The sequence below is a fragment of the Hemitrygon akajei genome, chromosome 14 (assembly GCF_048418815.1).
Source record: "Hemitrygon akajei chromosome 14, sHemAka1.3, whole genome shotgun sequence".
NCBI classification, from domain to species: domain Eukaryota; kingdom Metazoa; phylum Chordata; class Chondrichthyes; order Myliobatiformes; family Dasyatidae; genus Hemitrygon; species Hemitrygon akajei.
The window spans coordinates 67,069,486-67,089,229 of NC_133137.1; the positions used below are offsets into that span (position 1 = coordinate 67,069,486).

The 19,744-nt window shown below is 40.1% G+C and overlaps 1 protein-coding gene across 1 annotated transcript in view; it reads left to right on the forward strand.

Moving 5' to 3' along the window:
* The first annotated feature begins 276 nt into the window (after window positions 1–276).
* The window catches only part of LOC140738654 (uncharacterized), a 98,723-nt gene continuing 79,255 nt past the window's right edge, over window positions 277–19,744 (forward strand). Inside the window, exons 1-6 of the mRNA XM_073066273.1 lie at window positions 277–334; window positions 10,257–10,322; window positions 10,438–10,666; window positions 10,981–11,098; window positions 15,167–15,245; window positions 17,501–17,607. Coding sequence (XP_072922374.1) covers window positions 289–334; window positions 10,257–10,322; window positions 10,438–10,666; window positions 10,981–11,098; window positions 15,167–15,245; window positions 17,501–17,607 — 645 coding nt within the window. The 5' untranslated portion in view covers window positions 277–288. The remainder of the gene's footprint in view (window positions 335–10,256; window positions 10,323–10,437; window positions 10,667–10,980; window positions 11,099–15,166; window positions 15,246–17,500; window positions 17,608–19,744) is intronic.

Here is a 19,744-nt window from a genome sequence, read left to right on the forward strand (position 1 = left end):
TTTCCAATGAGGATAGTAATTTTTGTATGCATTCATGACAGTATTGAGCCAAAATCAAACCTGGGTATTTATTCATTAAAATATATCCTTAAGTCTTTTGGTATACAAGGATTCTTATGAAGGAAAGTCTTGATTTAGGTATATGATTAATTGACCTAGAGTTAAACTATCATTAAAGTTGTCCAGTTTTAAAGTTTCCTCATTCTATTCAAATCAGATGAACACATGTAGGAATATAAATCACAGCAATCAGGAAACCCTCAGTGAGAACATAGGAATGGTACGACAATGAAATACTTTTATTTCCTTGCGGTTCTGACTCTTCTGTTCATGGGTAAGAAATGCTTTCCATGCAAGTCATTTGGATTGCAATTAAGAAAAAAATATTGCCAGAAAAAAATAATGCTTGTGATTTTTTTATGAAATATGGAAACAATTTTTGAAGTGTATGGTATTTTTGTTAAAGTACAAATAACTTGTTTAAACATTAAATTCTTCAAGGAACACTGATCTTGAACCGAGTTGCACTCAAAAGCTGAAAAAAACTTGTTTTATTTAAAAGTCTATAGTATTTTGCCTTGTTTACTTAACTATTATGCTTATCTTTCCCTGTCCGATATATTCAGCAGCTTGTGCTAATTATGTCGTGAAATATGCGCTTGTGTATAGTGAGACTAAAGGTGTTTGCATATTGCCAAACCTGGTTATAGTGTGCATCAAGACATTACGCAAGACCTTTGCAGAGTTATTGGGATATTTTAATTGAAGATACTTTTATATTCTATGATAGAGAATTTTTCATTATGGAATAGTAATCAAATTATTATTTTCATGCTGGTTCCATATAATTATAAAATGTAAAACTTAATATATATTTCATTTTTAAGAATATTTATGTTTCCAATAGACTTCAAATGCTGTTGATAGTATGCAACATTTCAGCAAATAAGTTGTAATAAAGTTTCTTATTCTCCATATATATATTGCAAAAATATAATAAGCAATTGTGTAAATTAGGATGCAAAAGTTTGAATGGAAAAGAGATTCTGTGAGGTGTGCTGACTGATTTTATTTGATCAGGGAAGCTCCAGATGTATGAGTTTTAAAACATATAAAACCCAGCAAAACTTGACTTCAACTCACCAAGCCCTTTGAAATAAAGTAAGTGAAGAGAAATACCTTATATTTTCCCTCCACCTTTCTATGGCAGCAATTCTCCCTCAGTTGAATGGTATCTCCAATTTTGGGGCAACTCTGACCAGTGTGGCATTAGTGAGGCTGTGTCCTCAGTATAATGCTGGAAACTTCCAGAAAGACTGGGGTTAGAGACTTAGTACATCCTGAACTTACAGCTGGTGACTGGGAGCAGCTGAACGCTGAAGGTTTCCTTTGGAAATACCATCCACTGCCTGTTACATTTCCACCCAACATCCTTACTTCCAACCTTAGTCCAATAATATTTTAATTATCTATTTATACCAAAAATTGGGTCATCAATGAATTTGCTCTTGGATTTTCACATAGTCAATTGTGGGAACATTCCAAGATTTTCACTGAAATAAGTAACTCTACGCCCTATGTTATTCATGGACAGGTTGGCACAAAATTTACATCTCTTTAAGCTGTGAGATTCAAATAAAGTAAATCAGAATGTCCACCACCAGAGCAGATTTATAGCTCTAGTTTCCTGATATCAGTACTATTAAATATTTCCAATGTGCTTATAAAGGATGCTCACAGTTAAATGCATTGATTCATATATTTCATGTTTAGGTGGGGTTAAATTAATGTTACAGTTTAGATAACGAAGAGACTGAGCATTATCATTAAGTGTCAAAACTCCAAAATGGAATGCTTTTTACAGGCCTCTGAAGCACCAATTGCTTCACCTGTTAATCTAGGGCCAGCTAAGTGTAATTCCCTACTATGCACCATTCTCTCACTATTCACCCAAACCTCCCACTCCAAAGGAGATAAGAATTAATGCAAGAAAAACTTAAGCGAGCATAACCAGTGGAACAAGAATTGAAAGACCTTTAGCTGGCTACAGAAAGCGTTTACAAGCTGCGATACTTGCCAAAGGGAGTGTTACTAAGTACTGACCATGTAGGGTGCCCAAACTTTTGCTTCAGGCCCTTTTCCTTTTTTGTTATTTTGGAACTGTAAAAGATGGAAATAAAAAAGTAATCTTATTTAAAATATTAAAGAAATGTATCATCTTTAACTTCATGCCTTTTGGAAATCAGGTCATCTTTTACTCGCTTAGCTATTCACAGTAACAGAAATTTTGACCAGGGGTGCCCAAACTTTTGTATGCCACTGTATATGTGTCAGCATATACAACCCTGAGGTTCATTTTCTTTTTTTTTTTTTTATTAGTTTTTCAAAACATTTTACAAAATTAAAAACCCCAAATCCCAATGAGGAGCATTAATACAGAGCAAGGTTAAGCATACAATAACAATATGCTACAGAGGAAGAAAATTTAACAAAAAAGCACCTAAATTAAAGACAAGTGAGCTTAGTGTCCTCCCCAAACCCCACAACACAAGAAAAAAAAACAACAATTCCAGACCAACCACCACACAGTATAGAGAGTATAAGTCCGGACAGTCAAACTCCCAGACTGTGAATACACTTAGCAACAGAGGATAATAATGCCTATTACCGAAAAAAAAGGGAGCTGAAAGCAAGGGACCGAAAAGTAAAAAAAACCCTGGTCAAGAGGAAGGTTATGAAAGTACTCGATAAAAGGCCCCCAGATCTTATGGAACTTTAAATCCGAATTGAGAACAGAATAATGAATTTTTTCGAGGTCCAAGCAGGCCATAATGTCGTTAAGCCATTGCGCATGAGTGGGCGGGGCAACATCTCTCCATCTAAGGAGGATCAAGCGTCTCGCCAGGAGAGAGGCTAGGATAGTATTCGGCATTTGGTCGGACCCAGACATAAATCTGTCTCGCCCCAAAAACCGAACAGAGCAATTAAGGGGTTGGTTAGGTTCTAGGTGCTGATTCAGAATACCCGATAGTGTAGTGAAGACATCTTTCCAGAATTTCTCCAAGCTAGGACAGAGCCAGTACATATGGATGAGAGAGGCCATGCCCCTCTTGCATTTATCACAGAGCGGACTAATGCCAGGGTAGAATCGAGATAGTTTAGATTTAGACATATGGGCTCTATGAACAATCTTAAACTGTAAGAGACAATGGCGAGCACAAAGAGAGGTTGAGTTAACCGATTTGAGAACTGAGTCCCAGCTCTCCTCGGATAAGGAGATATTTAAATCCTGCTCCCAGGCCATTTTAATTTTATCCACAGGGGCCCGTCGTAAGGCTGCTAGTTTATCTTGGAAAATTGAAATTAAACCTTTACCTAGTGGATTAATGGAGAGAAATAGGTCCATAGCATTTTTCGCAGGCATTTCAGGAAAGTTAGGAATTAAAGGAGCAGTAAAGTGTCGGATTTGGAGATATCTGAAAAAGTGAGCGTTAGGCAGGTTGAACTTAACAGAGAGCTGTTGAAAAGAAGCGAAGCGGTTATCAATGAAGAGATCTTCAAAATGTCTAATGCCCTTCCTGTACCAAACATGGAATGCTGAATCGAACGTGGTAGGTAAAAAAAGGTGGTTATGTGTGACAGGGCTAGAAATGGAAAACCCCTGGAAACCATAGCATTTCCTGAACTGAGCCCATATACGCAAAGTGTGTCTAACCAGAGGATTAGCTATTGATCTGGGCAGACTGCTAGGGATTGCAGAGCCAAGAAGTGCAGATATAGATAATTCTTTAGTGGAGCTCAACTCCGTTGCCACCCAGTTAGGGCACTCAGGTTGACCGTGGAAGAAAGACCAGAAGGCAGCACAACGTATATTAGCTGCCCAGTAATATAAGCGAAAGTTAGGTAAAGCCATGCCACCCTCTTTTTTAGATTTTTGGAGGTGGATTTTATTAATTCTAGAGCGCTTATTCTGCCACAGATATGACAAAATAATAGAGTCTAAGGAATCAAAAAAAGATTTAGGAATAAAAATTAGGATAGATTGAAATAAGTGTACAATGTCCTGTGTATGTTACTAAAAAGGGCTTCTTTGGTTTGTTACGAGTAGAAATGCTTCTTTGTCTGTTAAAAGTTTCTCTTGCCGTTGTTTCACTTTAGAATGGCTGATATGGTAATTGTATTCACTTGTTAATCAATGGGGAATGTTATTGTGTTTTGTGAGGCTGGGACCTTGGGGGAGGGGTTGCGCGGGCTTGAGGAGTCCGGAGGGAGACGCCGAGGAAGGAGGACGTGCGCTCGGGAGACCACCGGGGAGTCCGAAGTGGGAGTTTCGGGAGGACGACCACCTAGGAGTCGAATGGTTCGCTGGATGAGCTCCACCGATGTGCACTAAACTGACTGAACTTTGATAAGTTGGCGCCTTTTGGTTTTTTTTCTTGTATATATATATATATATATATATATATATATATTGTACTGCCTAATACTCTTTTAATTTTAGTAAACTCTTTAAAGTGTATGTCATACCGGTATTTGTTGTGAGTTTGATACTGCCGGCGGGGGCGCGAGGCATAAACTCGATTCTCACAGCACCTGCGTGAACGGGAGGCGGGGTTGGTGTGTGGCTGGATTTCTTTTTCCCCTAGACATATACCAGCCTGTTGGGTAAGTGTTACATAAGTATAAGAATTTGGGGAGAACATACATTTTGACAACATTGATACGACCTACCAAGGACATAGATAGAGGTGACCATTGTACCAGACTCTGTTTTGTAGCATATGAAAGGTTGACAAAGTTTTCACGAAAGAGATCTTTAAACTTCCTTGTGACTGTAATTCCAAGATAAGTAAATTGATTATGGACTACTTTAAAAGGGAGATCTCAAAATATTAGTTCTTGTGCTTCTTTATTAATTGGGAAAAGTTCACTCTTATGTAAGTTGAGTTTATAGCCAGAGATCTGGCTAAACTGGTCAAGAAGTGAAAACATTAGAGGTAAGGATGTAGACGGATATGAGAGAAAGAGTAGTAAGTCATCAGCATAGAGAGAGACTTTATGTTCAACACCCCCTCTCCAAATCCCGGTCAGTTCAGGACATTTTCGAAATGCTATCGCCAGAGGTTCTATAGCCAAATCAAAGAGAAAGGGACTTAAGGGGCATCCCTGACGGGTGCCACGTTTGAGATTGAATACTTGGGATTTCTGAAAGTTAGTTAGAACAGAAGCAGTAGGACACAGGTACAGCAATTGGATCCAAGAGATGAAACTTTGGCCGAGGTCAAATTTTTCTAAGACTGCAAAAAGGTAGTTCCACTCTATACGATCAAATGCTTTCTCCGCATCAAGGGAGATAACACATTCTGGAGTCCCAGTTGGAACTGAGTATAAAATATTAAATAGACGCCGAATGTTAAAAAAAGGGAGACGGTTTTTAATAAAGCCTGTTTGGTCATCAGAGATAATGGAGGGAATAACGGTTTCTAATCTATGAGCCAACACTTTAGCTAACATCTTTACATCAACATTGAGCAGAGAGATCGGCCTGTATGAGGAACACTCTGTTGGGTCTTTGCCCTTTTTTAAAAGAAGAATAATAGATGCCTCATTGAAAGAGGGTGGCAATTTGCCGTAGTTAAATGAATCAGATAATACTGAAAGTAACTGAGGAGAAAGAAGTGAGGAGAATGATTTATAAAATTCCACAGGGAACCCATCAGGTCCAGGAGATTTCCCTGAGGACAGTGCAGAAATTGCAAAAGATATTTCTTCTAGTGATATAGGCGCATTAAGTTTGGCTTTGAAATCAGATGAAAGTGAGGGGATATTCAGATTCTGTAAAAATTGATCCACAGAGATATTGTCATTCAGGGATTCAGAGGAATAAAGCCGAGAATAAAATTTTTTAAATGCGTCATTAATTTCTAAATGATCCGATGTAAAGTCTCCGTTCTCCTTCCGGATCTTTATAATATGTTGTTTGGCTTTAGAACGCCTCAGCTGATTGGCTAGGAATTTACCAGACTTATCCCCATGAATGTAAAAGCGACTCTTGCTTTCGAGAAGTTGGCGTTCGACAGGTTGAGTGGACAGAAGGTTAAATTTAGTTTGGAGTTCAACGCGCTTCTTGTATAATTCAGGGTTCTTAGTTTGGGCATATAATTGATCCACATCTTTAATCTGGTTAATGAGGTCTGCTCGATCTGCACGGGATCTTCTATTGAGATTTGCTGTGTAAGAGATTATTTGACCCCTCAAATATGCTTTCATGGCATCCCAGACAATCTGGGATGGCACTTCAGGTGATGTATTAGTGTTAAAATAGAAGGTTATCTGGTCTTTAATAAATTTTACGAAATCATCATCCGATAATAAAGTTGAATCGAACCGCCAGTGTTTGTTCCTCTGAGGGAGACCGGGAAAGTTCAGAGAGAGGGTAATTGGGGCATGGTCAGAAATCAGTATACTCTGATAGTCACAAGAGTGGGCAAATGGGATAAGTTGGTTATCGAGTAGGAAATAGTCAATTCTAGTGAAGGTATGGTGAACATGTGAGAAAAAGGAATAATCTCTTTCCGTAGGATGGAGGAAACGCCATATATCAGAGATACCAAAATTAGAGAGAAACGACTGAATAGCTAAGGCAGATTTGGTAGGTGATCTGGTAACAGAGGACGATCGGTCCAGTTTAGGATCCAACCAACAGTTAAAGTCACCACCCAATATAAGAGAGTATGAGTTTAAGTCTGGTAGTGAGGAAAAAAACCGTTCAAAAAAGTTAACATCATCAAAGTTGGGGGCATACAGGTTTGCTGGTGCAACTTTAGTGTTATATAGTTTACCAGAAACAATAATAAAATGGCCATTTGTGTCCGATATTTTATTATGGAGTTCAAAAGGAATATTTGAGTTAATAAGAATGGAGACTCCCCTAGCTTTAGCGGCAAAGGATGAATGAAAATGCTGACCCGCCCACTTGGACAGAAGCCGGGAGTTATCGAAACAACGATTATGAGTTTCTTGGAGGAAAGCAATGTCAGCTTTGAGTTGTTTAATATGTGAGAATACCTTCCTCCTTTTAACAGGGTGGTTCAGTCCCTTTACATTCCAGCTCACAAATTTAAGTGCACTAGCCATTATCAATTACTAATGCATAAAAGGCAGCAGGCATATAAAAAATCAAGCGGTACAATAGCAGTCTGGGAGCAGAGATGTAAACATAGATTCGTAAGGTCAAAATATAAACATGTCCTAAACAATAAAGAAATGTTGGAACTGGAAAATCCACCCCATCCACACAACCCAAGACTAGATGGCTACCAAAACAAGTAGCTAGCTCTACCAGAAAAATTAACCCAAATACAACTTCCAGATCTGTGTCATTGACAGCAGTTCCGTATAAATGCTATAACAAACAGTAACTAGTTTATGCACTAGAAAACATAACTACAGATTAGAACACCTTCTGCCGAGATATACAACTTAATACAGAGAAAATCGGAAGAAAACCAAAACTAACCTACCCGCGAAATATTATAGAAGGATAAAGTAAGAGAAAGGGAAAAAAAAAAGGTAAGAAGGAAAAAGAAAAAAAAGAGGAAGGGGAAAATTGTAAATTCAAGACGAGTATTTATCAACCGTTTACCGAGAAGGGAGAAAAAAACATTCAGAGAATGGAAAAAAAAAGGGGATGAAGAAAAGAAAAAGATAAAATAAATAAGTATTTAAAACAGAGGAGAAATAAATCAGCAGTTGAACTGTGAACCGACAAACAGGGAGGCCTTCACTAAAGACTTCAAACCTCCAAAACAAGTTAGATTTAGTTGTAGAACTCTGTAGGTAAAGTTATACAGAGGTAAAAATAGATTACACACACACCAAATCCCGGGAGAGATTGTCAACAGCCTTTAGAGTTTCAGTGAATAATGTCTGAGTGATTCAAGTGAATTCCGAGTCCAGAGAAAGTAATTTTATTACGAGGAGTACTTATCCACCATTTTAGGAGGTCCAATCAGATTCCGAAGATGACTGGATAGCCGGAAGACTTGCCAAAAACGTTTCAGCTTCCCTCGCTGATTTGAACCACTTGAATTCCCCGGTATTAAACTTGATTCTTAGGTCAGCAAGATTACGAAAGGAAGGTTTGAAACCACAATCAAAAAGCACTTTCATTACGCCTTTATACTCAGCGCGCATCTTTAAGGTCTGGGGTGCAAAATCTTCCACAAAGCGAATGGTTGTATCCTGGAAAGAAAAAGAGCCTCTGCAACGTGTCTCCACAATTAGACTGTGTTTTACCTGGTATTGATGGAAACACAAGATTACTGGTCGTGGACGGGATCCCAGAATTCCGGGGGAGACATAGACTCTGTGTGCCCGTTCCAGCTTGGGCGGGTTTGGAAGCAGATCCTTCCCGAATATCTCACTGAGAAACTCGGCGAAAAACTTCACGGTTGACCCCTTCTCAGTTGCCTCTGGTAATCCCAGAATTCTGATGTTGCAGCGTCTGCTGCGATTTTCGAGATCCACCATTTTGGAAAGAAGTTTATTAGATTTTTCCTCTAAGCTGGAACAGAGAGTCTCCAAGTATCGAACCCGACTTTCTAAAGCTTCAGAAGTCGAATCGATGAGAGATAAGTGTTCAGCATGTTTGTCCACTTTATCGTTGATCTGATCCAGTTTCTCTTCTAACTGTTTGAAAGCGGTTTTAATTTGCTTTAAGATTTCGTCTCGGAGATTTTCAAGCGCCGACGAGGTCATAGTTTCTTTTCTCCCGGATTTAGAACTCTTGCTAGACATTGTAGGTTAGATATATTCACAGGCAAGTAAGAGATACCGAAATAATTCCTAACTAAGCTTTATAAAATGGAGACATTTAGTGCAAAGGTAGCGACAGTAACGGAACAAAAGTTCGGAGCAGCTAAGCGATCGCCATCTTACCGGAAGTCCAGGTTCATTTTCTTGTGGGCATGCACAATTAAGTACATAATAGAATAATAACCGTTATAGAATCAATGAAAGACAACACCAACTTGGGTTTTCAACCAGTTTGCAAAAAACAACAAATTGCTAATACAAAATGAATGAATGAATTGATTGATTGATTAATTAATTAGCATTGAGAATGAGATGAAGAGTCCATAGGCTGAGAGAACATTTCAATGATGGGATACCTCAGGGTGACATTCTAGGCCCCATCATCTTCAGTTTCTTCTTTAATGTTCTCTCATCCTTCACAGGGTCAAAGGTGGAAATGCTCATTGAGACCGGACAATGGTGAATTCCATTTATAGCTCTAAAACAAAATTATGAGGAGTATAGATAGGGTAAATGAAAGCAGGCTTTTTCCATTGAGATTAGGTGAGACTAGAATGGGTGAAGGGTGAAAGGAAAAATGTTTAAGGGGAATTTCTTCACTTAGAATGTGGAATGTGCTGCCAGCAGAAATGGTGGGTGCATGTTCAATTTCAACATTTAAGAGAAATTTGGATAGGTATATGGATGGGAGGGGTATGGAGGGCGTATGGAGGGCTAAGGGCCGGGTGCAGGTCTGTGGGCCTAAACAGAATAATAGTTCAGCATGGACAAGGTAGTCCTCAAGACCTGTTTTTGTGCTGTAGTGATACATGTCTCTGTATCTCAAAGAGAACGATCAAGCAAGAGTCTAAGCCAAATATGGAGCATTAAGATAATGATAATAATGGAGTAATTTAGGTCCAGTCAGGCAATCTCTTTATGTAACTTTAAACAGTATAAAAAATAAATATTTACATCTCCAATCCATTCACTTCTGCAGAATTATGCACATTGCTAGATTTGACTTTGCTGTCACATTAACTTTGTAACTGCTGATGATTTTGTGTGGGTGATCTGTTAGCTTTTTTGCATGATAGAAGGGGTTTGAGTTTGCAAGTTTTGTTTATTTTTCCTTTTGCATGGAAAGGAGGATTTGACATTTTTTCTTTCAACAGCTTCTGTGGTTTTTCTGTATTTAATGGCTATCTGGAGAAGACGAACATCAGAGTTGTATTGAAAATGCATACTTAGACAATGAAATGAACCTCTGTAAAGATGATTTACTATAGAGAAACCCATCCTGTGTTTTTCTTATCAAAAGATTCTAAACCTTTGACGGCAAGAAAATTTGTATTGAAATACAAGCACCGAGATTTCATGGATTAATATTTGTGGCACTCCTAATAAAATGCATTTATGTAATGTATATCCACGAATCTCAATGTCTCATTTTAAATCAGGTCCAGATGACTCTGTACATTTACTGATCTCCAGCAGTTTGGAGGACACATCACACAAAAGCATTGGTAAGAAGCTCTTAATCTTCTGGTTAAATTTTCTGCATTTTTTTTTCTTTGAAGCATCTTTGAAGAATTGCTGCCACTGTATCATCAAATATTGTTACTTCTTCTTTGCCATCAGGGACATGTTACACCTGGGGGAAAGGAGCATTCCAGACTTTTCAGAATGATTTTTTCTATTTCACATCAAAGTGCAACTTTGTTTTGAGTCGTCAGTGCAAGGGCCTTGGAGAGGACTTTAACATTCAGATTCGCAGAGGCTATAATGGCAATCTGGAAGACGTACACATGAAAATTGAAGGTGTTTCTGTTATTATAAAAAATAAAACAATTACTGTGAAAGATATGATGTAAGTTATATTTAGATCACCCTCTGTGGGTCTATTTACCAAATTTTAATTCAAATATCTTGATTCTTTAATGGGTCATGCTAGAATTTCACATGAACAACAATGTCTTCAGAATTCCTGTTATCAAAGTTGGGTGTGATCTAATTTGCCATTGAATTGCTTGAAAGCTATTCGAATGTCACTAAGCCAAAAACATAAAAAGGATACCCAGTCATCCACGGTTATTGCTGCGAATGTCAAGAGATATATTTACTGTTTCTCAGATTCTCTTGCAGATCCAGATTAGAAAATAACTGCACACTATTGCTTTATAGAATACAAGTGCCCTATGATGACAAAATCATCACTGTGCAGAAATATGGAGTTTACACGCGCTTTTCAAACAGAAAGCATACAATTGCTCTGATCTGGAATCAGCGGAATTCATTGTCGGTAAGACAAAAATTGGAATTTTCACTGTGGATAATATTATATCTTTATTTTTTTTCTACTTCTGAAGTATTAACCTGCAACACTCAACAAGAATTGTGTGCATTATGGCATCCAATTGTCCATTCTTCCCACTAAAAATACAAAGGTCAAGTTCAAAATTATTTGAGAATGAAAGGTTGGGGTTTATTTTCAATACAGAATAGCTGTATTGCAGAGACAACACTAGCAAATCGCAGAGGAGATGGTTAATGTGTGATCCACTGTCAACCAGTATCAATCACCACACAACATTAAGCAACTAAGATTGATTTCAGGCACAGAACCTACATGTAACTATCCTTTGATGACTACATTTCACCTGAAGAAATTATTATTCTTTTATTATGAAAAATGGCACCAGTTTCTATGCTCAATTCGAGTGATGCTTTTGTATGGAAAAAGTTCATTTTTTTTGACATATGATAGATATTTTCTGAGTCACATCCCCTCTTCATCCCTATATCATGAGTTGATGCAGTCTTGGCAGAGTATTAACTTCCAAAGAATAATAATGTATCAACAGCCTATATTATGTGCATCACTAACACGGTAACGTTTCACACCAGGCTTCAGAAGGAATTATTATGAATTAATGACTTTAGTTTTCAAAGAAGTAGGACATTTGTAGGGGAGCAGGTAAAAGTACAGAGGAAGATTGTTTATAAAGGAAATTCCAGAAATGAGGGACTTTGCAGGTGAAACATCTGAAATTAGTAATGAAAATTACCAATTGAAGTAATTAAAATAAGGAATAGATGATGTCCTTTGTTTCAATAATTCCAGTGTCTGTCATTATTATAATGGTACAATTAATACAGTGATATTTTTTAACCGAATGACAGTTAATTCTGCTAGGTTTCACTTGCATCATACTCCAGGGTGCTCTCTTCAGTTACTTGATGAGGTAACCATAGCCTTTGGCCAGGAGTAGATGTCGTCAGGTGGTGCCCATCCTTCATAGAATGTTTCAGCCCTTAACCACTACACTTTCCAGTTGGCGGGTCAGCAGTGGTGTCCGAGTCAGTACCCATCTGCTCCTGACTTCCAGCCCAACTCCTCCTGCCTGCTCCATATCCAGCAAGAGGCTCTTTTGGCTTCATCCCCCATCCTGTGAGCTGCTTGGTTCTTGCTCTTTTCATCAAAACCCAGTGCAGACAGCAATCTCTAAGCTGACCTTGCTGGGAACCCTCTACAGCTAACCTCCACGGGGAGTAGCCACATCTGCCTTCCTTTGTCTCTGCACTTCTGGTCTAAGAACTGGTTTAAAACCTTCCACCCGTGTGAGCTCCACCATGATGATTTTCTTTTCTTTGGCGGGCCACAGCATGATAGCTGGTCACCACCTTCAGGAACTGCAGCCTCCTCCCCATATCAGCCCTCATCTGCCATGACTTGGCAGTTTGCAGCAGATTGGATTTAGGCCTCGTTGATATGACTGGCATGGCCCTCTCCTTGATGAAAATGACTAGCCTTTTGCCTCTCTGCCAACTGGTCTCTTTTTTTACACCTCTCCCATTCCAGTGTGTCAGCAGGACCTTGTCATGACACCACCTATACTGTCCTTGTGTTAAAGCTGTTTTGCATCCTGACAGTATATGAGCCAGGAAACTCGGCTGACCACAAAGCTTGCAGTTGGGGTCCTCTCTCAGCCTCCATGTGTGCAGCTGTGATGGTGTAGGGAGAGTGTCATAGATGGACCGCAGGAGGAAAGAAGTGCGGAAGGGCTCCAGTCTCCAAAGTTCTGCCCAAGTGAACTTGCGCTTGGGAAGAATGCGTTTTGTTTAGGCGCCCTGTGACCCCGACTCCACTGCCTTCAATAACCGCCTTTCATCCTCACAGTTCTGTATCTCTGCCTGAGCCATGTCACGCCTATCCCTTGCACTTGCACTCCTCCATCATCGGAAGTGTGCAGCGTCGAGGCTTTGCCATCCCAGGCATGGGTTGCCGAAGATGCCTCTCAATTGCAGGGAGCTCACTGCCTGGTCTATGGCAGAGTTGATGTGACTTCTACTTGATTTATTAGAGCCCTTCAGTGTTAACAACACTTTGCCGCCTTGAACTCCTCCACTACCGATGGCAACGGGAGCTGTAGCTGGCCTGATCTTGTGTAGAACCCCTCTGAAGAAAAACTTGGGATCCCCAGCCACCTCCACAGGTACTTATTGACTTTCCTCCCAATGCCTTCTACAGCGGTCATGGGGAACTCGTACACCGTGAAAATCCAGAGCAGCCTTGGTAAAAGACCGTTTTGGTACAGCCATGCCTTAAATGTACCAGGGAGTCCGGTTTTGTCAATCTTCTTCAGCCACTCTTCAGTCTGCTTTACTGTGTCGGTGATGTTGGTGCCGTCCGTCATTGCTGCATGAAACCACTTTCCAGGACTTCTTACTGGTTGTCCTCTATGGGTGGAATGACTGCTCCCTGTACTTGAAGACTGAACTTGCTAGTAACCTTGCCCTTTTTGATCACCATGCATCAGGACTTCCTGGCCTTGAAGGTTATCCTAGCCCAGGTAGCTACATTGTCCAGGGTTTCCAATACCCATCTTGATTGTACATGGGTTACAGTGGCCATGAACCCCCATATTATAGGTTCTCAGATCCCAGGCTCCAACGCTAGGCCTTAGGTTACGTCTGCTGCTGCTGATATGAGTGTGGTAAACTATGTATACCTGTCTGGACACGCCCCCTGCTGACTGCTCCTGTGGCTCCTCCCACAGACCCCTTTATAAAGGCGATCGGGGCACTGCCCCTCCCTCAGTCTCCGAGATGTCGTGCTCCCTTTTGCTGTTAATAAAAGCCTATCGTTCACTTCCTGGCTCCAAGAGTTATTGATGGTGCATTAATGAGGAGGTTCATACTCATGACCAACAAGATGGGAGAGATGGTACAACCGGTTGGAATTTCTTTTTGGAGGTCTTGCCACCTGGTTGTAAAGTGGGCTGATGTAAAGCATAGCTTGAATCCTCCTAGGATAGCTGGTGATCATGTCTCATGTTACTGGTGGGGTATTCAATTATTTAAGTAAAGTCTTTAATTTCCAAATCATTATTCATGCCCTCAGGGCATCCCAAAGCACTTTACAGTTGCTTTACATGAAATGTTTTTGAAACGTCAGACAAGAAATGAGAAAGTCAATTTGTGCCCTTCCAGCTTTTGCAGATGGTAAGCAGCTAATTATCTTTTCTGAGGGAAAGATATTCCCCACGGAAAACTTACTTGCTCTTCTTAAAAGAAGTACAGTCACATACTTAACGTTACATGAGAGAGAAAGAGGTTTACTGTTTTATTGAAGGAACCACCAACAGAGAGGCTCTGTCTCGGTAGTTTATTGAAGTATCAGCCTGGAATTAGAGCTTATGTCTCTCAGATCTGAAGATGACCTCGTCCCAAAGGTTCTTTGGAAGTCAAGGATGAGGTGAAAGTCTTATGGTAATGGCCATTTTATTGGATATTCTTCAAAGTAAAGATCAGATCAGGTCAGCAAACAAGGCAAAGAACGTGCTCTTGTGCTCTCCCTTTATACTGCAAATCAGTCTAAACTGCTCTAATTGGGGCATCTTCTGATAGCAACCTGGGAAAAGGACTATCTGAGTTACACTTCAGTTTTACAGACAAAGGTACTGCAGTAACACACAGCCATATATACCTCAAATATCTAAGGGTTTACAGACAGCAAATGATTGTACAAGCTTGTAAGCTAGTATGCAGAAAGCTAAAACTCAAAACAAGGAATAACATCGATCTGTACCCTAATCCAACACATCATTAGAGTGTGAATGGAACTCACAATCTGATGATTTCAATGTAAAATACTATTGCTGAAGGATAGATGTTATTTTTCATTTGAGTGCCATAATTATTTAGTTTTATCATTAAATTTATCATCAAGAAATTATTTACATTTAAACAAACCACCAGTGGCTTATTTTAGTGAGTACTGATAATAGCTTATTAGCATATTCCTAGAAGGGTATCACTTACCATAACATATTCATAATATATTTAGAATTTCAACTTTTATCTACAGGTAATCCTGGATGCAAAGTATAAAAACCAAACATGTGGCCTATGTGGAAATTTTCAAGAACAAATGGGAATCAGTTCTGGTAATTAAAGCTGCTAAGATATTAAAGGGTTAAAGGATACTTTGGCACAACACTCAAACCTCTTGTGATAGTGTCATGATGGGTGGTGGAATAAGCTTACTGAAGGACAAAGCTATTGCAGAATGTAATCCAGGATGTGATATTCTGATAAAGTATCAGTAGGTGCTAAATAATAATAAGCAATTAATTAAATTGTGGGGGGGGGAGAAATAGACAATTTAAAGAGCCATAGAGCACCACAGCATAGAACTTCAGTCCATCTAGTCCATCCTAGCCTAGTCATCTGTCTACTCCCATCTGCCTGCATGCATATCCCTCTCATCCATGCATTTATCCAATTTTTTTTAATGTTACAATTGAACTCACATCTACCATTTCTACTGGCAGCTCTTTCTACACTCACATTACCCTATGAATGAAGAAGTTCTCCCTCAGAGATTTCACCTTCCGCCCTAAATCTATGACCTTTAGTTCTAGCCTCACTCAGCTTGACGGGAAAAAAAAACTCTGCAAGCATTCGCACTATCTCTACCCCTCATTCTACACTCTGCAGTAAGTGCAGTCCTAACCTTTCCTTATAACTCTGGTCCTTATGTCCCAATAACATCGACATGAATTTTCTCGGCACTGTTTTAAGTTAATATAACTAACATTTGCCTTAAGAACACGATAAAATAAAATACGGCATCATTGGAAACTTTCAGGAATACAACAGTGCAATTACAATGTGAATTATTATCCTGAACAGAACGCTGTATGAGCTTCGATATAGAACTTTTAAGGGCCACAAATCAATATTGTAACTTAACATAGTGACACAATGCTCCAATGGGAAATGTGTGGTCATACAGCACAGAAATAAGCCCCTTTGCCCATCTCCAGCCAGGCTGACTATGATGCCACCAAATAAATCCCATTTGGCCTATAGCCCATGAACCCTTCCAATCCACGTACTCATCAAAATGCTTTTTGAATGTCGCACATGTACCTGCCCCAAATACTTCCTCTGGAAAACTCATTCCGTATGCATACCACCCACTGCAAGAAGAAGCTGCCCCTCAGTTTCTATTTTTCACCTATCACCTTCATCCTATGGTATGTCCTCCAGTTTTTAGTTACCCTTCACTCAGGACAAAGATTATGAGCATTCACCTTATTTATGACCCTCATGATTTTATACACATCTTTAGGGTCATCCTCAATCTCCTACACCCCAAGGGTTAAAGTCCAAGCCTGCCCAAACTCTCCCTATAACTCAAATCCTGAAATCCTGGCAGCATCCTTGGAAATCCTTTATGCACTCTTTCTAGTTTAATGATACCTTGTCCTATAATAAAGCAACCAAAATTGTACACATAGTCCATGTGATCTCATCAACATCTTGAACAACTCCTATATTCAGTACCTTGACTGATGAAGGCCAGCAAAGTGAATCCCTTCTTCATCACCCTGTCTACCTATGAGACTGCATTCAGAAAACTCTGTAGGCCCTCCCATTCACTGTTTGATTTCCCAAAATGCAACACTTAACTCATATCTAAATGTTTCATATATTATAAATGACTGAAGGAACAGCTTAAAATCTCCTAATAAAAAAGTGCTGTTAGCATTTTGGAGATTTGCAGAACCTGGTATCTCATAGTATATTAAAGTATGAGAAAATCTGCAGACGCTGGAAATCAACACATACAGAATGTTGGAGGAACTCAGCAGATCAGGTAGCATCTATTGAAAAGAGTAAACAGTTGACATTTTGGGCCAAGACCCTTCATCAGGACTGGGAAAAAGGAGGAAAAGTTAGAGTAAGAAGCTGGGAGGGAGGGACGGAAGTTGGCAGGTGATAGGTGAAACCGGGAGAGGGGGAGGGGGAGGGAATAAAGTAGAGAGCTGGGAAGTTGATTGGTGAAAGAGATACAGGGCTGGAGAAGGTAGAATCTGATAGAAGAGGGTAGAAGACCATGGAATAAAGGGAAGGGGAGGAGCACCAGAGGGAGGTGATGGGCAGGTAAGGGAAACAGGAATGGGTTTCGATGAAGGGGGGGGCAATTACCAGAAGTTTGAAAAATCGATGTTCATATTAGGTTGGAGGTTACCCAGATGTAATACAAGGTATTGCTCCTCCAACCTGAGTGTGATCTCATTGCGGCAATAGAGGAGGCCATGGACTGATGCGTTGGAATGAGAATGGGAAATAGAACTGAAGTAGGTGGTCACCCCGTAATCTCATAGCGTATATTCCTTTTCTGTCTGTGCAGATTCTAACGATGCCTTATATAACACTATCATTGCCAATCAGCTGGATGTTCTAGGCCAAGTCTGTGTTAGTGACAAGCCAACACCTTCAACATGCACAGCAGCTACGGTAAGGTTTGATAATCAACTAAATTCTGCTAAACAATTGCTTACTGAAATGATAAACACTCTCTTCATTTCTGACTCTGTTTATAATTATGAATGTGGTAGATAGACTGGTCAGTACATCTTTAAAACAGATGAGAGATGTCTGGACAAGAATGATTCAAATGGAAATAAATAACAATCTGGCAAATTTCTGTCTGATGCCTGTCAGCCTTTAAAGAGCCAATGAATATTTTATAGGCGAGGCCTTTGCTGTAATATTCAATAGTTCACAAGGACCAAGGTATTATGCTTTGAATGGGCAATACACACAATGTGCTGGAGAAGATCAGCAGGTCAGGCAGCACCTATGGATGGGAATAATAACCAGTCGACGCTTCAGGCTGAGATCCTTCATCAGGACTGGAAAAAAAGCTGACAAGTCAGATTAAGAGAGTGGGGGGGGGGAGGAGGAAGAATTACAAGTTGGGAGACGAAAACGGGAGAGGGGAATGGGGTGAAGTAAAGAGCTGGAAAGTTGATAAGTGAAAGAGATAAAGGGCTGGAGAAGGGGGAATCTGACTGGAGAGGACAGAAGACCATGGAAGAGAGTGAATGGGGAGCAACACCAGAGGGAGGTGATGGACAGGTACAGAAAAAGGTGTGAGAGGGAAACAAGAAAGGAGAATGGTGAAGGGGGATGGAGGCAATTACCAGAAGTTCAAGAAATCGATGTTCAAGCCATCAGGTTGGAGGCTACCCAGATGGTATAAAAGGTGTTGCTCCTCCAACCTGAATGCGGCTTCATCGTGGCAGTAAGAGGGCCATGGACTGACATATCAGAATGCGAATGGGAAGTAGAATTGAAATGGGTGGCCACCAGCAATGTGTCCTCTGGAAATGGTGTTTCTTGCAGACTCCCATGCTTTCCTTTGTACATGTAATCAGAGTCAGGGATTAGAGCAAATCAATGAGCCAGGGATCAGCGTGTCATGGCCTTTGTAGCCCAAGGTGCGGTGTGGAGTTAAAGATCAGTAGATAGAGGTTGCATTTGGTAGTGATGAGAATGTGACCTTTGGGTAGGTTATGTGTGGAGGATGGTGAGAGCAGGAAGCATGAAGGCTGTACGGTGTTGGGGTCAATCGAACAGCAGATTGCTGACTCGGGGTCATCGTGTAAGGATTGCTAGCTTTGGGCTGAGGTGGGAGATGGTTGCTTTCCTGAGCAGTTAGATAAATAAACTTCTTAAAGGGACGTAACTGAGCTGGGTTTCCAGCATCAGCTTTGGACCTATTTCAAAGAGACAGAGAAGTGGGCAAGACAGGCGCAGTTAAAGCTGTCTTCTGCATGCATGGACCAAGGACAGCACAGACCATGAATGTGCAGTTGAAGAACAATGAGTGTCAGACAAACATTAAATGTTGTTGGCTTACCACTGCACAAATCCAGGCTCTTGTGTGTTAGATGTCACACATACACAGGACCTAGTGTAAGAAAAAGCACACATCATGATCCATGTGCAAGTCTTCAGTTCCCTAATACGTCATACTTTTACTGAAACTGAATTATACAGTGCACAAAAAGAGTTGCTATTCAAAGTTCAAAGTAAATTTGTTATCAAAGTATGTGCATGTCACCATAAACTATCCTGCATTTACTTGCGAGTGTTTACAGGGAAAAGGAAAATACAATAGAATTTACAAAGCACTATACATAAACAAAGTCTGACAGACAACCAATATGTAAAAGAAGACACACTGTGCAAATTAAATAAATAATATTGTGAACATGAATTTTAAGGAGTCCATAAAAGTGAGTCTGCAGTTTGCAGAGTCAGTTCAGCTCACAGGAATTATTCAGTCATCTATAGAAGATTGAAGTCATCCACAGCAGTTTAGCAAGGTTGTAGGGATATAACTGTTCCTGATCCTGGTGGCATGGGACCTAGGTCTTCTATACCTCCTGCCCAATGTAGTAAGGAGAAGAGGGCATTGCCTGGATGACGGTGTCCTCTGATGATGTATGCTCGTTTCGATTGACAGCCTTCCATGTACATGTGCACAATGGTGGGGAAGACTTTGCCTGGGATGAACTGGTCTGTATCAATCACTTTGTGTTGCCTTTTCCATTCCCGGGTACTGGTGTTTCCATACCAGGTCATG